Here is a 17106-nt window from a genome sequence, read left to right as displayed (position 1 = left end):
GAGTTCATTCGAGACATGGAAGACTGCAAATATATAGGGGTTAGAAATGGCAAAAAAAAGAAGCCAGTTTGCCTGGGTCACAAAACACACATCAGTATAATGAGGCTGGGAAGATAAGATGGGCAAAGCTTTTATCAGATTCTACAGATAATAGGCAATGAAGTGGATCGAATAGGAGAGTGACAGGGTCAAATTCTTAAGGAAACTTAGGGAAAATCATTTTGGGAGCAATGTGAAAGGGCACATTGAACTGGAAAGAGACTTGAGGCAGGGAAGCACTTGCAGAAATCTAAGAGACATATGTTGAGAAATTGAAGTAATGTGAAATCTGTGTGACTAGAGGGAAGTGAACATGGAAGATATGTTAGATATCAAATAAGCAGCCAGCAGCTGATGTCAAATGTTGGCTGAGGGAGAGGGAATGAGCAAGGATAAGTTTACATAGCTGGAAGACTGGAAGAATGATGTCTTCAACAGGAACAGGGAACTTTGGAAAAGGGATGGATTTTTTGGGTGGGGGGAGGGAGAAGATAATGAGTTCTGTTTTGGATGTATTGATTCTGAAATGTCTCTAGTACCTCCAGTTTCAAATGTCCAGTAGGTAATTTGTGATAACGGACTGGATTTCAGGAGAGTTACTGGGTCCTGGTGTTATCTTGATTTGGGAATCTCCTACATAGACATGATACTTAAACTCATGGGAGATTATGAGTTCACTGAGAGAGATAAAGAACATAGAGAAAAGATCTTATGAAGACCCAGAGTTAGGGGACATCCTCTGGATGATGAACCAAAAGAGGATATTGTGGAGGGGTTAAATGAGTAAGAGTATACTCAAAAGTGAATAATATCATAAAAGCCCACAGAGGAGGGAATATCCAGTAGGAAAGAGTAGTTGACACTATCATGTGGAGCAGATATGTCAAGACAGATGAAGATTGGAAAAATACAGTAAGATTTGGTAATTAGGAAATCACTGATAACTTTGAGGGGTGTTATTTCAGTCCAGTGATGAATTCAGAGGTCAGATTACAATGGGATGGGGAGAGGAAGTGAAGTCAGGGGTTGTAGGTTGATTTTTCTATCTATAGGAGGAGAGCTATGAGATGATAACTTCAGAGAATAATAGGATCTAGTAAAGGTTTTTAAGTATGGGAGACTTGAGCATCTATGAAAGCAATAAGGAAGTAGATAGGGAGAGGTTGAAGACTTGGAGGGGTTGATCATTGCAGCTGTTAACTGTTGGAGAAGTAAAATCAAGGGCACATATAGTAGGGATAGCCTTAGCAAGGAGAAGCGTCACTTCATCATCAGAGGCTGAGGAAGCGAGAAGAGTATAGGAAGATGTAAAGGGTTTTGAAACAAAGAGAAGGAGAGAAGAGAAGGGAAAAGAGAAGGGGTGGCTTTTGGGGGAGGAGGATTGGATTCTGACTGTAAATCAACATATTAACTCTCTCAGTTTTGTTACATCTATAAATATGATAAGCATACCATCTGTATCTTTATCCAAGTTACGGATAAAACTATTAAACAACATGAGACCAAGCACAAGAAACCTGGGACATTTCACTGGAAATCTTCTTCTAATCTGGCATTCAGCCATTTTAGTTAATTCTAATTCCACCTATATGTGTTATCATCTATCCAGCATCTGTACATCTTGCCCATAAGAACAGAAAGACTGTAAAATGCTCCTCTAAGGTTGAAGCATTCATTTTATCTATCAGTCCCTTAACTCTGTGGAATAAGAAAACGAGTTTTGTCTGGCATGATCTATTCTTGATATAGCCATGTTGGCTTCTTGTGAACACCATTTCCTTATCCAGATGTTCCATAATGATACATTGTAGAATCTTACCAGGAATTGAAATCAGACTCATTGAACCATGGTTTACTGTTAAAACTGAGTATCTGAAATAAAAAACAAACTGAGGACAAAATTACTGAGCCATCTACGATTTAATTTGCAAAGCTAACATTTGCATATCAAATCAGATCACTTGATTCCTCAGAGGTTGGAGACAAGGAATGATTTACAGAAATGATTTTCATAACAAAAAAGAAGAATTGGAAAAATTACACAAGCATGTTTTGAACATAATTCAATTGCACAAGGCAGGTCACCTTACTAGTCAGCCTCTCCCAGACTTTCTTAATCTTATTCTGGACATCCTTTCCTTCAGGTGGTACTCTTGTGACCAGATTGTGTATTGGGAAAGAGGAACCTGTGGTCAGTGGTTGGCGGTCACTCCCACCCCCACCCTACCCCATCTTCCTTAGCAGAGTGCATGACTCAATTTAGACTCTAGCTAAAGAAAAGGAAAAGGGGGCTTACCTTCACCTCTGGCTAACCTTTCTCCAGCTGCCAGAAAGGGGAACTTGGCTTTTGCTCAACTGCCCCCCCCACTTTCTGCTCAGCCTTTGGTCAACCCCCCTTTCTGCTAGAAAGGGAGACTTAGCCTTTTGAAAAATCTTATAATCTTATGATTATTTTATTCTTCTAAATTATCTGCTACTAAATGATCAAGTCTTCTCAATTTATCTGTTCACTAAATCTATATTTGAAATAATATATACTTGAAATTAAGAGACTATCTATGTTAGTCCCACTCAGCTGTTAGGGCTGGCTCTTCCTAAAGAAGGGAGCCTAATCCTATAATCAAACTGGAAATAAATCAAATTAATCAATAATAGCTGATTTCCTTTGTAACTACAGATTCTTTTCTCTCTCTCTCTTTTAAACCAGGACAACATTTGCCCTCTCCAGTCCTGTGATACTTCTCCTATTCTCCATACTCTTTCACAGATAACTGGCAGAGGCTGTATAAGAACATATGCCATTGCTTTCAGCCCTTGACAGTAGGACATCGTTCATCTTGGCTTAGAACTTTAACTCATTAAGTGTCTACCTGCCCTCATGATAGTAACGAGAGGAAAAATGTTTTAATTGATTAGACAAAATACAAGAAATTATTGCAGACATAATTGTTGGATTTGGTTATAGCCAAAGGATAAAATATATTGCATGACAAAAGCAGTATGTCCATTATAGAAACATAATGAGAACTTTTTTCCAGTATTGAATAGATGTCTACCTTTCAGAATCTATAAGACACTGATGTATACCTATAAGACACTACCCATGGAACAATTGTTAAAGGATACAAACTCTTTATGAAGGAAGAAATGTCAACCTTCAGTACGTGAGTGAAAAGATGATCAGATAATTCCCTAATAATCAGTGAAATGCAAATCAGGACTACCATAGGATACCAATTTAAAACTACAATGAAATTTGACTATATTAGGGATCTAATATTAAAACAAAGCAAAAAATGGTAAAAAAAACAATCCAATTTTTAGTATGCCTTTGAGGAAGTAGGTGCTCTTGTCCTTATTGATGGTAATGTAGACTGTCGCAAATATTTTGGAGACTAATATGATAGTATTGACAATTGTGATAAAACTAATCCTATCTTTTGACCTAACAATTCCACATCTAGGACTTTAATCCTAAAGCATCTTAAAGAGAAAAAAAGAACCCATCTCTACAAAAGTATTCATTAGTTGTTTATTTGTAATGAACAAAAAACCAAATAACATCAAAACTACAAAACATTTGTTGAGCATACAATTCTATAATGTCTAAATAAATAATAATGTTGATGTAATAGAATATTATGGTAATATAAAATAACTATGAAGCAATAAGGAAATATGTAAAGAAATTAAATTAAATCATACAAAATAAAATTATCAGAACTATATATATACATATATGTATATATTTTCCAATTGACTACAGTTAAGATAGATAGACAAGAAGAACAAAAACCAGCTAAAAGTAGTAGATCCTCAGGTTTAGGAAGGGACACAGTAGTAATTTCTTTGATTATATTTTGTTAATTTGTAAGTGTTTTGTGCAACTTTTTCTTGCCTACATTTTGAATGTTTATTTTTCCATTGTTTTTGTGAACCATTATTAAGGAACTTTGTTGTTTTGTTTATAACAACATGTTTCATAGAGCAAATGATTGGGCTATGTATCTTCTTTCCTTACTGACCTTTTGATACAGTACACATTACTTTCACCATTTGCTTTTTTCCGGATGTTATTTTACTATATTAGCAAGAACAACGGTAGAGTAACACCTTTCTTTCCGCTCCAACTAAAGTGTTAGGTTTTTGTCTTTTGCAGATACCGACACATTTTGTAGACATGTATACCTCTCCACACAGTCCTGAACAGCGCTTGCACAATTGTTTAATTGTGGTGAATGCTCTACGTGAAGTTGATTTAAATATAGATATACAGGTAAATGTCTTTATATTATGTATGCCATAGACCATTTATGAGCTCTTCTGTTGCTTTGCTCCCTTGCAATATCGTTTAAGTCATAATTTCTCAAACATGAATTGAAAAATATTTTCTGCAGGATATTGTTACAGTGTAGAAACTGAAATATGACTCCATGGAAGGCTATTGCAATATTTTAATATGTAGTATTATGTATACCCAACTGTGCATAATAAGACTCTAATTCTGTCGAGAGACTCAGGGATCATAAACTACCTGAATAAAACTTTAGTGTTTTATTAATCTTACTAGAGTGCTAAGAATGAATTAAAGGGGCTGAGTTATATGTATATGAAGGTTTTATTATATTTTTTGCAATTATGTATATGTGGTTGTAATTTATAATAATTTTATAATTTATAATTTTGTAATGTAAAAATACTAATCTCAGATTTCTCATTTCGTTCCTCAAATAAATAGACATGTGGTGATGATAATAGTAATGTCATATTTCAGTTTTTCAATCTCCAACTTGGAATTCCATTTGGCTTTATTGTCTTGAATATCAGTGAACAAAATATTACAAGTCTGTTGTGCTTTTGTAAGCATTATGTTAGACAATTTGAGTATAAGACATTGATTGACCTTACCCTTGAGGAGGTCATAATCTTAACGGTAGGTACATTAAAAGTTAACTAGTAGTGTGAAGGAGTGGTTCATGAAATGTTGAATAAGTGAGACACACTGTGTTACGTGAGTTTAGAAGACAGGGTTATCACTGTGGTGTAGAGTGGTCAGAAGAGGCCTGACTGAAATAGGTGGGAATTGATTGAGTTTGAAAAAGGCTTAATTATAAAGCCATAGAACTTGGGAAGTAGGATAGTAAAAGACTAGAGGTGGAATTGAATAAGGTAAACTTAAGGAACAGTGAGTTGTGAGCCAGGTTGAAGGCAAAATGTTTGTATGATGGGAGAATAGGTTGGAAAAATGTTAGGGCCAGATTTTCGGGTCTTGAGTGCCAGGATAAGACACAGGCTTTATTTCTGATGGAAACACCGAAAACTTTTTGAGGAGGGGAATGCTACAATCAAAGTAGTTCTTAACAACTATTGTTAAGGAATGTAAAATATTCCAGAGAGGAAGTGACTAAAGATAAGAAGGGCATTTTAAGAGGCTGTTGAAATACCTGAGGATGAAGTAATGAGGGTTTGAACAAAGGTGAAAGTGGCAGATCTTAGAGGTCTTTTAGTCTATGCTACTATGAAGTCATAGAAATTCCCTGTCTATGAACAATGGCAGGTAGTTATCGAGATTCTATTTTAATATTTTTAATGACAGTGAACCTACTACCTCACGTAGCCCAATCTAGGTAGGCCTAATGATTAGAAAGTTCTTTTTAAAATTAATGTTAAAGAAGGTAATGCTTGGAAGGGAATTAGTAGGTGGGATTGGCTTGGTAAATAGGGGCTCTACTAGTGACAGCTGATTAAATTGGTTTGGAGTTCATTATAAAATGTGAAAAAGGAAAGTAAGGTGTGAAAAAGAACTATTTATAGATGGTCCAGTTAGGGTATAGGCAGACATAATATGGGAGACAAGGCATATAAGGTATTATCTTCCCATTGACTAGGGAATGGCTAAATAAACTGTAGTTCATGAATGTAATGGAATGGTACTGAATTATAAGAAATATGAAGAATCCAAGAAGCATGATAAGACTTACATGAACTGATGCAAAGCAAGGTAAGCAAAACAATGAAAACAGCATATATAATGAATATAATGATGTAAATGCAAACAACAATAACAATCCTGAATATTGGGTAATTATAATGATTAAGGGGGCAGCTGGGTGCCACAGTATATAGAGAACCAGGTGTGGAGTCAGGGAGGCCTAAATTCAAATCTGGCCTCAGAAACTTACCAGCTGTATCACCCTGACTAAATCACTGAATCCTGTTAGCCTTGGTTTCTTTATCTGTAAAATGGGCTGGAGAAGGACATGGCAAACTCATCCAGTATCTCTGCCAAGAAAACCCCAAATGAGGTCACAAAGAGTCAGACATGAATTAAAGGCTGGACAATAAAAGAATGGCTAAGACTGGCCTTGAAGAAGAACTATTAGACTACATCTATTTACTTTCTTTGCAAAGGTGAGGGACTATGGATGTGGAACATTGCAAATACTATTATATTCAGTTGATATTTTGGTTATGTATTTGGTCCTTAACTACTTTTTGTCTCTTTTTATTTTTATGTTATAATGTCTGGCTCTTTGGGAGACAGATACTGGGAAAAAAGGATGAGGTAAAAAAAAATCTCTTTTTTTAAAAGGTATTATATCAGATGGATGGCATTTTGACATAATCCATTAAAATGTGATTTAGAGTCAGAAGACTTGGGGCCCAGCCCTGCAGCTGACTGCCCTTGTGACTTTGATCAAGTCAATCAGTCTCTCTGGGTTTTAATTTTCTTATTAGTTAGATAACAAGGTTGGACTAAACAATCTTGTATGTCTTTTTCAGGTCTACTATGACTCTTGAATTATAGCTTGTCAGATATAAGCTGTGGTATACATGGTCACTTATTAATTTTGCTATCCATTCATCAGTTGTATAGCTTGAATGATATTTATGATCATGATGTGGTTTCAGAGTTTAAGAGAAAATTACAAATTGTATTTGGGGCTCTGTGGGAGAATAATGACTAAGGGGTGTTAAAACATTATTATCTGTATGCTACATGTTCAAGGGAATCCTCATGTGGCCATGAATAGTAGGAGCTACTTGGACACAAAAGCTAGTTTTATTAGCCACAGCCCAAGCTGGGTAAGATTGGGACTAGAATGTCTAAACAAAATGTACATGCCCTCTGATGCCAACTCTTCATAAGGTTGGTTCTTATGCCTTAGACAGAGGGAAAGCTAAGAGGACTGACTCCCTGTCCCCTTAAAGGACCAGCCCTAAAGGAAACAAGTTTTTCTTTACAACCTACTCCCTGAAAACCCCAAGAATTCTCTAGAAAAAAACTTTTATTGGTAAATATATCTATAATTATATAGATACAAAGATTCTAGATAGATAGATGGATAGATACTAAGCAATAAAAGTGTATCTTCAGCTTTATAGATAAAAAAGATTTTCTCTCTCGCGATTCAGATAGGTTCTAAGCAATAAAAATGTATCTGTAGCCATGTAAATACTAAGATACTATATCTATATATAGAAAGATACTAAGAAATAAAAATAGATATATCTTAATACTAAGATGCTGCATAGATAGATACTAAACAATAAAAATAAATATAGATATATTTACCAATAAAATAGTTTTTCTGAAGAATTTTTTTTGGGGGGGTGTTGATAAAGGCAGCTTCTGTTTCATGTAGGGCTACTTCTTTAAGGGGGCAGAGAATCCTTTTAGCTTCCTTGATGTCTAAAGGATAAAAACTCACCCTACAGAGAGTTGGCAACAGAGGCTTTAGAAAAACTGTTATTTCTCTGAGCTAGCATTACTAATTGCCTTAGAGACTCTGCAGGTGGAAGGAAGTAGTGTTTTATGAGTCAGTATCATTCTCAACTTTAGGAATTGAATCCTTTTTAGTCATTTAAAGTAAAGTTGTTTTTATTGCATTTTGTGGTGCTTGAGTATCTCATTGCATTTTAACCCCAAGCCTAAATCACTGGACTGGTTCTAGAATGGGGGAGAATAATGGCTTATTGGTTTAGAAAGGCATGCATTGCTGCTAAGATGTATTTGTTAACAGGACTGAGTCTTTTAACAGGACTGAGTCTTCTGAAGAATCTCCATGTCTGACCTGGCAGAGAAAGAGCCACTGTCACTAAAGCTACAAATTGATGGTGGACCTAGTCTTGTGGCAACCAATTGCAAACTAATGTAGTCACTTCAGTCTCCTAAGCCTCCCTAAAACTCTCCCTGTAGAGTTTAGCAATTTCTAAAAATGTATATTTTTGTAGATGATTTGTGCTTTTCTTTCCATGACATGTAAGCTTGTTACTCCTCACTGCGACTGATTTCCACATTCTCTTATTCCCTGTGTCTACTTGGGGGCAAGATTCATGAGAAGTTAAAAAAATGATGATGCATGACATTTTTGTAAGTATCTAATAAACAACTGCATTCTCTAGTATATGGGACTTGGGGAACATCTGTTCTGCTCCCTTTGCACTCTTTGGAAGTGGAATGTGGAAATTGGGGATTATTTTCTCAGGTCCTCTTTCCTCACTAATTCAAATCCTAAATATTTATTCTTCCTATATGTGTCTTCCAGAATTATACACTTAGCACTGAGACTAGCCATGGTAAGGCCACAGAGACAGACAACACTTTTTTTTAAAGAGGAAAACAAAGCCTGCTGCTATTTTAATTATTCTTAATTAACTTCAGTATCTGGCACATTGATGCCAGAGAACCACAGGTTCAGCTGAAATTGGCAACAGTTTTGCTAATGTGGTGTTTTCTTTTTTTATTTATATTTTAATATCTATTTAATATTTTTAGTTTTCGGTATTGATTTCCATGAAATTTTGAATTACAAAATTTTTCCCCATTTCTACCCTCCCCCTCACTCCAAGATGGCATATATTCTGATTGCCCCATTCCCCAGTCAGCCCTCCCTTCTGTCACCCCACTGCCCCCCATCCCCTTTTCCCTTACTTTCTTGTAGGGCAAGATAGATTTCTATGCCCCATTGCCTGTATATTTTATTTCCCAGTTGCATGCAAAAACAACTTTTTATGAGCATCCACTTTTAGAACTTTGAGTTCCAAATTCTCTCCTCTCTTCCCTCCTCAGCCACCCTCCCTAAGAAGGCAAGCAATTCAACATAGGTCACATGTGTATCATTATGCACAATACTTCCACAATACTCATGTTGTGAAAGACTAACTATATTTTGCTCCCTCCTATCCTGTCGCCCTTTGTTCAGTTTTCTCCCTTGACCCTGTCCCTTTTCCAAAGTGTTTGCTTTTCATTACCTCCTCCCCTATCTGCCCTCCCTTCTATCATCTCCCCTTTTTTATCCCCTTCCTTCTTCTTTCCTGTGGGTTAAGATACCCAATTGAGTGTGTATATTATTCCCTCCTCAAGTCAAATCCAATGAGGGCAAGATTCACTCATTCCCCCTCACCTGCCCCTTCTTCCCTTCCAGCAGAACTGCTTTATCTTGTCACTCTTATGTGAGATAATTTACCCCATTCTATCTTTCCCTTTCTCCCTCTCTCAATATATTTCTCTCTCACCCCTTAATTTGATTTTATGTTTTTAAGATACCATCCCTTCATATTCAACTCACCCTGTGCCCTCTGTCTATACATATCTATATTCCCTTCCACTACCCTAACACTGAGAAAGATCTCATGAATTATACAGATCATCTTTCCAAGTAGGAATGTAAACAAAACAGTTCAACTTTAGTAAGTCCCTTATGATTTCTCTTTCCTGTTTACCTTTTCATTCTTCTCTTGATTCTTGTGTTTGAAAGTCCAATTGTTTATTCAGCTCTGGTCTTTTCACTGAGAAAGCTTGAAAGTCCTCTATTTTATTGAAAATCCATATTTTGCCTTGGAGCATGATACTCAGTTTTGCTGGGTAGGTGATTCTTGGTTTTAATCCTAGCTCCATTGACCTCTGGAATATCATATTCCAAGCCCTTCTATTCCTTAATGTAGAAGCTGCTACATCTTGTATTATCCTGATTGTGTTTCCACAATACTCAAATTGATTCTTTCTGGCTGCTTGTAGTACTTTCTCCTTGACCTGGAAACTCTGGAATTTGGTGATAGTATTCCTAGGAGTTTTCTTTTTGGGATCTTTTTCAGGAGGAGATCAGTGGATACTTTCAATTTCTATTTTACCCTCTGTCTCTAGAATATCAGGGCAGTTCTCCTTGATAATTTCTTGAAAGATGATATCTAGGCTCTTTTTTTGATCATGACTTTCATGTAGTCCAATAATTTTTAAATTATCACTCCTGGATCTATTTTCCAGGTCAGAGGTTTTTCCAATGAGATATTTCCCATTGGCTTCCATTTTTTCATTCCTTTGGTTCTGTTTTATAATATCTTGATTTCTCATCAAGTCACTAGCTTCCACTTGCTCCAATCTAATTTTAATGTAGTATTTTCTTCAGTGGTCTTTTGGACCTCCTTTTTTCCATTTGGCTATTTCTGCCTTTCAAGGCATTCTTCTCCTCATTGGCTTTTTGGAGCTCTTTTGCCATTTGAGTTAGTCTATTTTTAAGGTGTTATTTTCTTCAGTATTTTTGGGGTCTCCTTTAACAAATCATTGACTTGTTTTTCTCGCATCACTCTCATTTCTCTTCCCAATTTTTTCTCTATTTCTCTTACTTGCTTTTCCGAATCCTTTTTGAGTTCTTCCACGGCCTGAGACCAATTCATATTTTTATTGGAGGCTTTGGATGTAAGCTCTTTTATTTTGTTGACTTTTTCTGGCCGAATGTTTTGGTCTTCTTTGTCGTTAAAAAGAGATTCCAAAGTCTGAGTCTGAATCTGAGAGTATTTTCACTGCCTGTTCGTGTTCCCAGCCAGCTACTTGACCCTTGAGCTTTCTGTTGGGGTATGACTGCTTGTAGAATAGAGAGTACTTTGTCCCAAGCTTGAGGGGCTGCACTGCTGTTTTCAGAGCTACTTCTACACAGCAAGCTCTGCCACACCAGTGCTCCTTCTCCCCCAAGAATCGCCAACCAGGATTGCAGCCCAGATCCAGGCAGGGCAAAGCAGGCTTTGCACTCCTGCTCTAATCTGCCACTTAATTCCCCCACCAGGTGGGCCTGGGGCCAGAAACAACTGCAGCTGTAGCTCTGGAAGCAGCCTCAGAGCTGTACCACCTCTGCCACCCCCAGTGATGTGGCTGACTGCAAACTCCTTTCACTCTGTCCCAGCAGCTTTTCCCACTAACCTCTGTTTTCTTTGGTATATGTGGGTTGAGAAGTCTGGTAACTGCTACAGCTCAATGATTCAGGGCCCCATGGACTATTCTGCCTGGCTCCTGGTCTGGTTGGTCCTGCTGTGGCCCATGCTGGGCTCTGCTCCACTCTGCTCCCAGGTCTGTGCGATAGACCTTACCCCATGACCATCTAGGCTTTCCTGGACTGGAGCCCACCTCCCTCTGCTATTTTGTGGGTTCTGCAGCTCTAGAATTTGTTCAGAGCCATTTTTATAGGTGTTTGGTGGGACCTGGGGTGGTGGGAGAGCTTAAGTAAGTCCCTGCCTTCCAGCTGCCATCTTGGCTCCGCCCCCTCCAGACAACACTTGCCTTTACCTGCTGTCATGATTTTCCCCAGGGGTTGTTTGCTGTGGGGTAGTCCATTTCTTCAGTAGGGGCACTAAATTCCAAATGCCTCCTCTCCCTTCTCAGATTCTTGAGGAACCATTATATCCCATACTCTTGTCTGAGGGATCATTCCAAGTGGAACAGTGGGGAAGGAAGGAGGAAAAAGGAAATAAAATAAAGTTATTAAGAGTAAAAGTATGAATTGTTGATGAAATAGACAGTTTTATGCCCACCTTCAGAATGCGATATAATCAATAAAGGTCAGCTTGGAGTCAGGAAGACCTGAGTTCAAATTTGACCTCAGACACTAGCTATGTGACCCTGGGCAAGTGATACAACCCCATTTACCTCAGTTTCCTCATCTGTGAAATGAACTGGAGAAGGAAATGGCAACAGTATAGTGTCTTTGCCGGTAAAACCTCAAATGGGATCACAAAGAGTCAGATATGACTAAAACAGCTGAACAACAATCAATAACTAATTGTAGAATGATTACAATTAAGTTAGGAGATAGCTTGTAAACCTTGTTGGGTCATTTGTGAAGAGTTCCTTATGAGCTATTTTACGTTTCACTCCCACTTAAAACACCACCAAGTGTGTTCTTTTATTTATGGTAGTTTCATTCTCTGTGGATGACTCTCTGTCATGGACATTCTGTTGCTTTTTCTGCTGCTGCTGCTGTGGTTGCTGCAACTGCTTCAGAAGCTGACCTCTGGTTGCTTGGGTGCTCAGGAAAGGAGGGGGAAGGGAGAGATACCTCCTGCCTTTCAAGTTCTAACAAGGCCCTGCATCAAAAGAAAGAAGACAGAAGAAGAGGTGGTCCCATCCTAGGTGCAGGCTTACCTAGGAGGTTAAGGGATTGACAGGGCCAGGTGTGGAGGAGGGAGGAGAGCAGTCTTTCCCTCTCTTCATAGACCCAAGAGTCATCCTTACAGCTAGAAGTAGGAAGGAACGGTCTGGGGTTGGGGATTGTCCCTTTACTATATCCATGGAGTTATGCCTTCTTAGGAAATTAAGTGTCCTTACGGCAGACAGGAAGTAATCAGAGGTTATCCATATCTGCTTCGAAGTGGGGGAGAAGAGTCCTTCCATCATGCATCACCAAGGGGGTACTACATAAAAACCAAGTCTAATTCTTCAAGGTGACAAATATGTACACACACACACACACACACACACTTCTTTATGTTTCTGGATCCCATCCTCTGGAACTCTAATCAGTGCTGCTTTTAAAATGTAAGACCCCAAGAGAGGCCTATATTCCAGATGTGTTCCAACTGGTGCCAAGTACAATGAAGCAATTATCTGCCTTGTTTTGAAGGAATGTTTCTGGTAATGCCAGCTCCAGACTGTGTAAGGGTTTTGTTTTGTTTTGTTTTTGGCACTGTCGATTCCCCACTGAGCTTGTAGTTACTTAAATCCTCCTAAGTATCCCTGTAACCCTCACTCCAGAACTTAGGGATTTCTAGAAATGTAGATTTTTGTAGACTATTTCTGAGTCTCTTTTCGTGACATTTGAGCTACTTTTCACGCACCCTTACTCTCTATCTCTGCTTTGGGGCAGCATACACTGGAAGTAAAAAATAATATTTTTGTAAGTATCTAACAACTGACTGCTGCTGGGCAGCTGGGTGGCGCAGTGGTTAGAGTGCTGGGCCTGAAGTCAGGAAGAGTCATCTTTGTGAGTCCAAGTCTGGCCCCAGACACTAGCTGTGTAACCCTGGGCAAGTCACCTAACCCTGTTTGCCTCCATTTCCTCATCTGTGAAATGACTAGGGAAGGAAATGGCAAACCAGTACAGTATCTTTGCCAAGAAAACTCCAAATGGTCCCAAAGAGTTGGCTATGACTGAAAAGACTGAACAACTGACTGCTTTATGTAGACTGGTGATTTCACTGGAGTAGAAAATTCTAGGTAAGGAAAGTCTAGCTATTAAGGCTCATAGACAGCTGTTCCATAGTTAATTGTCTAGAGAGTTGCCCAGGGCATTAAGAGCTTAATGACTTCCCAAAGTTCCTCCAGCCAGTAAGTATCATCAGTATTCCCACTGTTGCACCTAGATCTTCCTGAATGGGTGGGTGGATGGGCAGAGGAAGAGGAAAGGAAGGGAATAAGCATTTAATAAACATTTATTTAGAACCTACTATGGGCCCAAGGCATAATACTTTGTAAATATTATCTTGGTTTATTTTCCTCATAACCTTGTGAGGTAGGCACAGTTATTATCTCCAGTTATAGTTGAGGAAACTTAGGAAAACAGAGGTTAAATAATCTGCATGGGGTAACACAGTTAAGTGTCTGGGGTCAAATTTGAACTCAGGTCTTTGTGACTCAGCTCAGGCCCAGAGCTCTATCTGTTGTACCAGCTGTGTGCCGCTTAGGTTAGTTCACGGCATCACACTGCCTCTCGGTATCTTCCTGATAATGTCTTTACCTATTATGGCGTATCTTCACCTATCTTAATATTCTGCTAATTTATGCATTTTTTTCTCTTTGAAACTAGGCCATTGACATTTGTGATCCAAATCCAGTCTGGATGCTCATGTTTTGTGTCTATCTGTATGAAAACCTGCCATCTTACCTACCTACAAAGATTGTTCAGTTTCCCTGTTCTCTGCATACCACAGTTGTCAGACAGGTATGTATGGCTCTGGATAGGAACAAAACCTACTGATCTTTGGATCTAAAGTGCTCCCTGAAGTCTAAAACTAGTGTCAAGCATTTAAATGGCAGAGGGATACTGAAACTGCATGCATACTTTCATATGCTATGTAACCGATATCTTAGTGGCAGGTCAGGGGAGGAAGTGTCACATTCCTATTTAAGGTGCATATAACAAGTTACAAGCATATATATCATGAAGTTAATATCTCAAGTTCACTCATTAATTGGCTGGATTATGGTATTAGTGGTGGTTGTAAGTGAGTGTGGTATGGTGGGGGAAAAGAGAGTTAAACTTTATTTTTGAAGTGGTTTTGACATTTTGTAGTCATGAGATTCATTTAGTTCCTAAGGGAATTGATTTACTAAGTAGACAGGAAAGCCTAGCATTTTCTGAGTCTTCTGGGCAGTTGCTCACTCCCCAATGATTTTGTCCAAATCCTAGTACAGAAAAGCAAACATTATGACAATGGTGACTTGCCTGGCTGGTCTTTACAGATATTAATTTATTAATATTATATGTAAATTCAGAAGAGACAGAGATTATTTCTGGATAGAGTAATCAGTGGAGGCTTCTTGGGGGGAGGTGGTTTTTGAACATAAGCAAGATTCTATCACTTGTGTGAACTAGCAGCTTATTCTAATAGGAAAAATTGCTAGGGAGGAAAAAAAACATTGTTCCCATGGATTCAATTATTATCTCCATGTGGATAATTCTCAAATCTACTTATTCAACATCAACCTCTATCCTGACTGCTTTCATCAACAACTGATTCCTGGACATTTCAAACTGGATATCTCAGATGTCTCAAGGGAGCTAGGTGGTGCAGCAGATAGAGCGCTGGGTCTGGAGTAAGGAAGACTCATCTTCCTTGGTTCAAATCTGGCCTCAGACACTTACTAGCTGTGTGACCCTGGGCAAGTAACTTTACCCTGTTTGCCTCAGTTTTCTCATCTGTAAAATGACCTGGGAAAGTAAATGGCAAACCACTCTGGTATGTTTGCCAAGAAAACCCAAATGGGGTCATGAAGAGTCATACATGACTGAAAAGGACTAAACAACAAAAATACTCATCACAAACTGAACATGTCCAAAATCAGAACTTACTATCTTTCCCTCTAAACCCTGCCTTCTCCCTGTCTTCCCTGTTGTGTGAAGGGTGCCATGATCCTTTTAGTCACTCAGTCATGCAACCTAAGTGTTACCCTTGACTTCTCATTCAAATTCAATTCACATATCCAATTTGTTTTCAAGTCATGTCGTTTCTTCCTTCTCAACATTTGTTATATATGTCCTCTTCTCTTCCCTTATACAGTTGTCACCCTGGTGTTGGCCTTCATCACTTCATGCCTGGACTATTGCAATTGTCTTTTGTCTGATCTCTCTACTTTAAGACCCTCCCCATTCGAGTCTATCCTCCACTCAGTTGCCAAAGTGATCTTCCTAAAGTCTGGCTCTAACCATGTCACCAATATTTAATTAACTCCAGTTGTCTCTTCCTCTGTTTGGCTCTTATGTCACTTCATAACCCATTCCCCTCCTGCCTTTCCTATCTTTTTATGCATTGCTAGCCATCCCCTGCCCCAACCCATAGTCTATGATCCAGTGACACTGGCTTCTTTGCTTTTCCTTAAACATAATACACCATCCTACCCAATGCCTTTTCACTAGCTGGTGGGGATTCCTGGAATGATCTCTCTTCTGAGCCTTTACTTTCTGACTTTCTTGCCTTCCTTTAAGACCCAGCTCAAATGCCATCTACTTTAAGAGACCTTTTTACATTTTCCCTGCTGCTTTTGACTTCCCTCTGGGATTTCCTCCTATTTATATTGCATATATCTTATATATATCTGGTTGTTTGTGTATTATTTATTCGGGCCTAACAACTTGATTTTATCAATCAATACACGGACAAATATTTATTAAGCACTTATTACACACTAAGCACTATATTAAGCCCTAAGGATATAAAGAAAGGAGAATCACACTGAAGGAGCTCACTTTCTAAGGAGAGAGACTATGCAAGCAACCAAGTACATTTACATTATACAATGTAAATGGGAGATAATTTAAAGGGAAGGTTTTAACAATAGACAGTGGGATGGGAGTATGGGAGGTAGTACTAAAAAGTTCTCTTGCAGAAAGTGGGATTTAAGCTGAGTCTTGAAGGAAGCCCATAGGTAGATGTGAGGAGGAAAGGAATCCTAGGCATGGGGGACAACCAGTAAAAATGCAGAGTAGAGAAATGGAGTGTCTTCATGAGAAATAGAGGTGAAGGAAAAGATATGGAGGAAGATGTCTGAGTGATATGAGAAGAGAAGGGAAGAAAAGGAAGGTAATGGCAAATAGTTTTAGTTTTTTCCATAAAATGAGGTGAAGTCATTAACTGAGAGAGTAAGCATTGGTTTGAGGAGAAATGAGAAGGTTCTGAAATGGCTAACTCAGAAACTCTTTTACTGTCTCCCTAATTGTCTTGGGTATCAACTCCCTATTAGTCGTTTTATTTTACTTTTTGTTCTGTCATTTCTATATCAACAATTATTCTTCACTTAGCAATCAATTAATAAACATTGATTAAGTGCTTAACATTTGCCAGGCACTATGCTAAGTCCTGGGCATACAAAAAGAGGCAAAAGAGGGTCCTGGTCCTGGAGTCATTTTGACTTATGTCTTCCTGCCACTGGACTCTGATGACTCTGGAGGAGAGAGTGAGGCTGATGACTTTACACAGCCCTGCCCCGCATAAATCCAAGTCACTTGAAAGTCAATACATCCTCCTCCTGATGTCATTGATCCTCTTCAAGAATGAAGGAGGAACAACAACAAAAGACAG

The 17106-nt window shown here is 38.5% G+C and overlaps 1 protein-coding gene across 1 annotated transcript in view; it reads left to right on the top strand.

Annotated features, from left to right (window-relative positions):
• CFAP47 (cilia and flagella associated protein 47) overlaps positions 1-17106 on the top strand; it is a 965255-nt gene that overhangs the window by 344952 nt on the left and 603197 nt on the right. The window contains exons 36-37 of the mRNA XM_036744194.1: positions 4199-4315; positions 14115-14249. Of these exons, the coding sequence (XP_036600089.1) occupies positions 4199-4315; positions 14115-14249 (252 nt within the window). The remainder of the gene's footprint in view (positions 1-4198; positions 4316-14114; positions 14250-17106) is intronic.

This window comes from Trichosurus vulpecula, chromosome 2 (assembly GCF_011100635.1).
Source record: "Trichosurus vulpecula isolate mTriVul1 chromosome 2, mTriVul1.pri, whole genome shotgun sequence".
Classification (NCBI taxonomy): Eukaryota; Metazoa; Chordata; class Mammalia; order Diprotodontia; family Phalangeridae; genus Trichosurus; species Trichosurus vulpecula.
The sequence above is the reverse complement of the archived record's forward strand: the minus strand, read 5'-3'. Positions and strand labels throughout refer to the sequence as shown.